The 6,283-nt window shown below is 36.9% G+C and overlaps 2 protein-coding genes across 7 annotated transcripts in view; one reads left to right on the top strand and one right to left on the bottom strand.

Moving 5' to 3' along the window:
• Nucleotides 1–459: 459 nt before the first annotated feature.
• On the bottom strand, nucleotides 460–3,659 carry LOC141438578 (uncharacterized). 6 transcript variants are annotated; one of them, XM_074102449.1, is made up of 4 exons: nucleotides 3,408–3,659; nucleotides 2,599–3,122; nucleotides 1,709–1,782; nucleotides 460–1,623 (listed from the first exon to the last, which is right to left on the bottom strand). In XM_074102449.1, the coding sequence occupies exons 2-4, from the start codon at nucleotides 2,998–3,000 to the stop codon at nucleotides 1,308–1,310; spliced, it is 792 nt and encodes a 263-aa protein (XP_073958550.1). In that variant the 5' UTR covers nucleotides 3,001–3,122; nucleotides 3,408–3,659; the 3' UTR covers nucleotides 460–1,307. The 6 variants fall into 6 exon arrangements, with proteins under 6 accessions (XP_073958550.1, XP_073958554.1, XP_073958558.1 ...); XM_074102453.1 differs by having other exon boundaries at nucleotides 2,599–3,082; XM_074102457.1 differs by having other exon boundaries at nucleotides 2,599–3,028.
• Nucleotides 3,660–6,143: 2,484 nt separating this feature from the next.
• Surf6 (Surfeit locus protein 6) overlaps nucleotides 6,144–6,283 on the top strand; it is a 42,614-nt gene continuing 42,474 nt past the window's right edge. The window contains exon 1 of the mRNA XM_074086060.1: nucleotides 6,144–6,172. The gene's annotated coding sequence lies outside the window, so the exon portion shown is untranslated. The remainder of the gene's footprint in view (nucleotides 6,173–6,283) is intronic.

The following is a 6,283-nucleotide window of genomic DNA, read 5'->3' as shown; positions in this document are numbered from 1 at the left end:
GCTAAGTAACAGACCGATCAAACCTCAATTAAGGATTTTTTATGAATAAGGCTGTCACTAAACTGGCAACATTGATAGCCGCTGCGGGCCCGTCGCGGGTCCGACCCGCTCTCTGTGTGAATACAACGAACCACGCGGCTCACGCGGCGGACACGACCCGGCCCGCGCACGCCTTCTGTGTGTGTTGCCCTTAAAAGTTAAAGAAATTAACAAAATCAATTTTTATTTATTGATAATTATAATACCGTACCTTCGGCAGTATAAGCAAGGGTACAAGGGCATAATTGTCTAAAAAATTTAAAATGAGTACCCTTCGTACCTTCGGTAGTACAAGGGTTATAATTATAATTATAATTATAAGTGCCTAAAATACGAAACTTGAAAACATTAAAAAAATCATAATTATACCGAAGGTAGGTACAATATGTAGACCTTCAAAGTTAAAATGAAACTACAGACTTGACTTTATTCGGTTTTATTTAGTACTAGCGACCCGCCCCGGCTTCGCACGGACAAAGTAAAAAAAAAAACGGCCAAGTTCGAGTCGGACTCGTACGAAGGGTTCCGTACCTATACAACATAAGACATTAGCATAAAACGGAAAAAAAACACGTTTGCTGTATGGGAGCCCACCTTAAATATTTATTTTAAAGTACATTTATACAAATAAATATTATATTTCAAGCAACTACCTGTTACCGTTATTAATATCGAGCAAAAAAAATCACGTTTGTTGTATGGGATCCCCCCTTAAACATTTATTTTGTTCTGTTTTTAGTATTTGTTGTTATAGCGGCAATAGAAATACATCATCTGTGAAAGTTTCAACTGTCTAGCTATCACAATTCATGAGATACTGCCTAGTGACAGACAGACAGACTAACAGTGGAGTCTTAGTAATAGGATCCCGTTTTTATTACCCTTTGGGCACAGAACTCTAAAAAGGTCTTTAATCAAGGGCACTTCACACACATTTTTCAGCTCAATTTCCCAAAAAACGTTTTTGTTCTATAATCAATAGTTTCTACAGCGCATTGTGTGACGAAAGATGTTTTATGGCAACTTTTTTTACACTTTGAGTTACATTATTGTAGTTTTAGTAGGGAACCCTATTTTTTTCTGTTAATAAATATGGCACTTTGGAATAATTTAGCATTAATATTTAGCATAATAGTGAGAGATTTCTTAAAATCGGTCCAATAGTTTTTGAGTTATTTTGTAACAAACATCCAAAAATCCAAAGTTTTCATCTTTATAATATTAGTATAGATGATAAATATACATTACATACTAACACAATAGTTTAACTAGGACATCTCTCTATGCCTGTGAAGGCAGTGTTTCTTGAGATTAGAGCTGCTGTTGCACTGATAGCTGCAATACTGGCATCCATATGGCCGTTCAGATGTGTGAATTCTCTTGTGCACCTTAAGTGAGTTTCCAAAATTGGTCCTAAATGTGCACTGATCACAGAGGAAGGGTTTCTCCAATGTGTGTATCCTTTTATGTTTTATGAGATTGGAGGATAATTTACAAATGTAATTACAATTTGGAAAGTTGCATTTGTAGGGCTGATTTCTATGAATGATCAAATGTTCCCTGTGCGCTTTTTGGCTATTGCTCCTGAAATAAATAAAAAAACAGGTTTGTAGGTATTTATTATAAACCAGGTACTTATTTATTATAAACTTAAAAAAAAAAAGGTTACCTGTGTGGGCAAATATAACAGGCTATTTCAAATATCTTTGTTGCACTTTCCTCTTTCTTATCACCATGAGTACTCTGTAAATAATTGGAGTGATTAAAATTTTATGCATAACAACTACAACAAGCTTACAATTCAATATTGTTATTTCTAATCATTTATTTAGTAAATAAGCTGCAATGGGCACCTTTACACGTCAATTTTTAAAATACCAGCGCTTTCAGAAACACCATCGCCGCAAAGAAGAATGCGCCGCAAGAAACTTGGCAGAAAGTCATTTTTTCAAAATAAAATAGTTACAAATAAAATACATAAAACTACAGGATTTCAAGAATAGAATAATAATAATACAGGGATGTATGTTGATGTCAGTGATGATATAAAATTGCATACAGTCAATAAATACCGTGTATAACAACATTGAAGCAACAGCAATTTTTAGTTGTTAAAGAGGGTTATCTTGGTGTTTAAGATTGTGTTGGGACTTTTTTCTTGGTTGTTACATGTAATGGTTTCAACAGCCACACTTAACAAAAAAAATTGATAAAGGCAGCAGAGGCTCCCTGTGACAGGGTTCTACCACGTGTCACAGGAACTTGTCAAGGTATAGTATAGCAGTTCCAGAGATTTCCCCCTGCACTACAAATAAAGCTTGCCTCTTTATTATCGCATTCACTGCCGGCATTGTTTTTCGAACTTTGCTAGGTACTGCAAACGCACATACGTGTTCAAATGTGTGCGGAATCCTGACAGCGGCACTGGGTGAAAGTCGGGTGAATACTTTATATGCGTTTCCGGCAGTGAATGCGTCATACATATGAGTATAGACAGAGATGTGTTGCATTAATTTATGTGTATTCTGTCTGTTGATAAAATATATACATTTAAACTACCTGACAGGTGTTTGGTTCCTTTTCAAGCAATAAATAACACTCCTTAAAGTTATCATGGGCCTCTCCTACACCAGCAAGATCAAAACTGAAGCTTTCTTGTAGTCCTTCATGTGAATTCAGTTCTGGTTCCAAGTCACATTTAATTTGACTGTATTTTTCATTTTCTAAGTTAGTTTTTCTATTATGTACATCATTATTTACTTCACTGGTATTTATCCCATCTTTGATGGTAACACAGTTGTCGTCCTGGACTTGATTCAATAATTTTGATATAATTGACTTTGGTTGTGGGCTGAATTTCACTGCCTTGACTAAAGATGGCCTGCCTCGCTTATTATTTTGCTCAGAATTTTCAGTTAAAGTCACAGGAGTTTGGATTTCTAGCGGATTTCTTTCTTCCATTCTAGGAATATTTGCTACCAATTGATAACTTATATAAATGTATATTCATTCTTACTGTCTGAATATTGTACTTATGCTTTAGCTCCACGATAGATGGGAATCAGTTCACATTAACTAGCCTCCTGAAGCCCAACATATAAATATTTTGAAAAAAAAAAATTGACAAAGCAATTAGAATCTTATTGTTTCGAGAATAAAGTCAAATGCCGTCAAACTGCCATGGTGTAAAACAATAGAAAAACAAAAGAATTTTTACTTTGTTACATTGTCATAGATTCATAATTCTCTTGAACTTATTGTGTACATTTTATTTCACATTGGGCCGCACGAGGCCAGTAAAAATTAATTATTTTCAATGTGTAAAATTATACGATCGAAATTGTTCCGTTTGGAGTCATTTGTCTTACCTACTTAACCGTCGTACTTAACAACCGTGAAAACAAAATGCATTATTATGTTTCCAATGTTGTCTTGCCTACGTTTTATTTGGTTTGGTTTGTTGGACCTTAAATCCTATAATCTAAATATTGATTTACTAGCTTTCTGCTGTATTAGGATCGCGTGAAACTGAGAAATTCACTCCATATTCACTCCCACTCCTATGATTTATAGCATTATCATTATTGACAAATTCAAAATTATTTACAACATTGATTAACCATAATGAGGGCTATCGCGAATGAATTCGCCGCTAGAGGCGCTAGTGTAGCGTGAGGTCTCCGAAATGTCAAATCTCATAGTTTTTGGGTGAGCTACGCGGGTTTATTTAAAATTAGAATAATTTTGTGAATATTTTGCAATATCTGAAATTAATTATGGCAAATATGCGTTCCGGGGCAATGAATGTCTGTGTTTTGAGACAGTTTTGTCTTTCGGAAACCTTTGTCCTCCCTTTTTTCCGAACAAAACGGGGACTATGCAACACTGTGGCATGCTCGATATTTTTATGGTACGGTTTTAAGGTGTATTAAATATGATTTTAATCTAAAATTTGTTTTTACGCCCGTAATAACAGACTTTGAAAGCCATACTTGAAAACCTCACGCAACAGTGCGCCATCTAGTGATACAAAAAACGATAGCCCTCATTGACATGATACTGCAGGGCTACTACGAAACTCGAAGATCGTGTCGTGCTATCCCTCTCGCTCTCGTATTAAATAGTATGTCAGAGGGACCGCACGACACGACCTTCGAGTTTCGTAGCAGCCCTGCAGTCTATCCCGCCCGGCCCGGATAACACCGACCCTGTTTTTCGTGTACACACCCATAGAAGCTCATATCAGAGGGCCTACTCCAAAATTGGAAAATCAAATTCCGCATCGTATTGTCCCTCTCACTCTCGTATTAAATAGTATAAGCGTCAGACGGACGGAACGACACGAACTTCGATTTTCCAATTTTGTAGTAGCCCCTCAGTTTATAGAAACATTCGTGGTGTGTACACAAAAAACGGGGTCGGTATTTCTATACCGGTAGTATCCGGGCCGGGAAAGAGTGTCAGTCACCCAACAGTCACCCCCTTATCACCCCTTGATTTGATTGATGTTTGATTTTTGATTGATCAAGCTCTTTGATTGATGTGCTCTTTATGTGCTAATAACACAATAGTTAGGCCCCGTTTACATTATTCCAGTCCAAGTAGTTTACTTGTTTGTTAGCATCGTGGCGAGCCAGGTTATTCAGAGCGTTTACTTTATTCGATTTACGTGGTCATATATTTTTGATGACATGGTAGAAGATTCTGTTACAAAATTAAATTGTCAAAATAATAAATAATCGAAAATGTCATCAAATTCTACAACCCATTCATATTATACATAAAACGAAACGTGGCACGAAAATTGAGGCGGTTGAAATGTTCGAACAGTGGTCCTTGCATCCACCCACGCAATCATCGTTATTTTTCAGGGGGGGGGGGGGCTGGCTTCTGACATGCATGATTTTTGTGTGAAGATATCAGTATTATTGGTAGCCCAAACATCCTGGGATGGGCACTGGACCAATACAGGGGTGGGCACGGCCCCCCTATACGCCTATGCTATGCACACAATAGGCAGTATTGCCTAACGTTTTTGACGATCGGGATCGCAATGAAATGACAGTTTTTGTATGCGAAATCTGTCATTTGATTGCGATAGCGAGTGTCAGAAACTAGGCAATACGGCCTAATGTCATGCTACCTACTGGAATGGTTTTGTTTTACTTTTACTGGAATCATGTAAACTAGCCCTATTCTCTATACTACGAAGTGCAAAATTCGAACTTCGTATCTTGCCGTCCCGCTGGCGCTTCTATTATCTCAGGGTTTCTCAAACTTATGGCTCCACGTACCCCTGTTAAAGTTTCTAGACGACAGCGAACCCCTACCTCCCCCCCCCCCCCCCCCAAGAAAGTAATAAAACTGGCTGTTGGAGAAACTAAGTTTGAACATGAAACAACCGTGAGACTCACTCATATTAAATATAATGACCCGGATAACTCACGTCTTAAATCCGTGTGAGTTATCCGGGTCATTATATTATTTAATATAGAAACTAAGTTTTTATTTCAAACATCATGATAATATAATGTAAGTATATTATTTATTTCAATAAAAGGTAACAAATATAGGTAAGAATCGTCTTGCCAACGAAAATACAAACTGAAACAAACAACAACAAATAACAAAGAAATAAGTAACAAATTTGGAGTTGAAATAAAAAATACATAAAGACTCCAAAAACAAATCTTAATCATCTTACCAGTCTTGCAGCCACCATCACGTAAATCTTGTCGCGAACCCCCTACCGTCGAATAACGAACCCCTAGGGGTTCGCGTGCCCCACTTTGAGAAACCCTGTATTATCTAATACGAGATTGAGAGGAACGATACGATTCAACTTCGATTTTCGAATCTCGTACTTTCGTTTTTGAAGTATGTTGATTTATGCTTGAGTCAAGTATTGGTGGTTATCATGTTATTATGATCTTTTAATGGTAATTGTTGATTCAAACGGTCAAATAGATCGACTTAAGAAAAAAGCAAGCATGTAAGTTTCCGCTGTATGGGCTTAGTTCCCGTTGCCTGTATTTTAAGAAGGATAAAAAAAAGAACTGTCACTGTCACTGATACTCATACGTTACTTTGCTTGCAGCGCAGCGAGGCAGTGAGCGATTCCGAGAAAACTTTGGTTAGTTAAATTCGCGCGTGGTAAAATTAAGATAGCATTAAACAAACTGTGTCGTTTGAAATAGATTATATTGAATCGAAAACAAAATCGAGACGAGTATTAGGTAAAAAA

The sequence above is a fragment of the Choristoneura fumiferana genome, chromosome Z (assembly GCF_025370935.1).
Source record: "Choristoneura fumiferana chromosome Z, NRCan_CFum_1, whole genome shotgun sequence".
In the NCBI taxonomy this organism is placed as follows: Eukaryota; Metazoa; Arthropoda; class Insecta; order Lepidoptera; family Tortricidae; genus Choristoneura; species Choristoneura fumiferana.
This window is presented reverse-complemented; position numbering and strand designations above follow the sequence as displayed.

Bases quoted from the DNA above. Each gene is read 5' to 3' on its own strand.
- LOC141438578 (XM_074102449.1), bottom strand. From the start codon at position 3,000: ATGGAAGAAAGAAATCCGCTAGAAATCCAAACTCCTGTGACTTTAACT. The intron at 1,783-2,598 runs GTAGTTTAAATG...AATTATTTACAG, and splicing joins AGGAACCAAACACCTGTCAG to AGTACTCATGGTGATAAGAA. The intron at 1,624-1,708 runs GTAACCTTTTTT...TATTTATTTCAG, and splicing joins TGTTATATTTGCCCACACAG to GAGCAATAGCCAAAAAGCGC.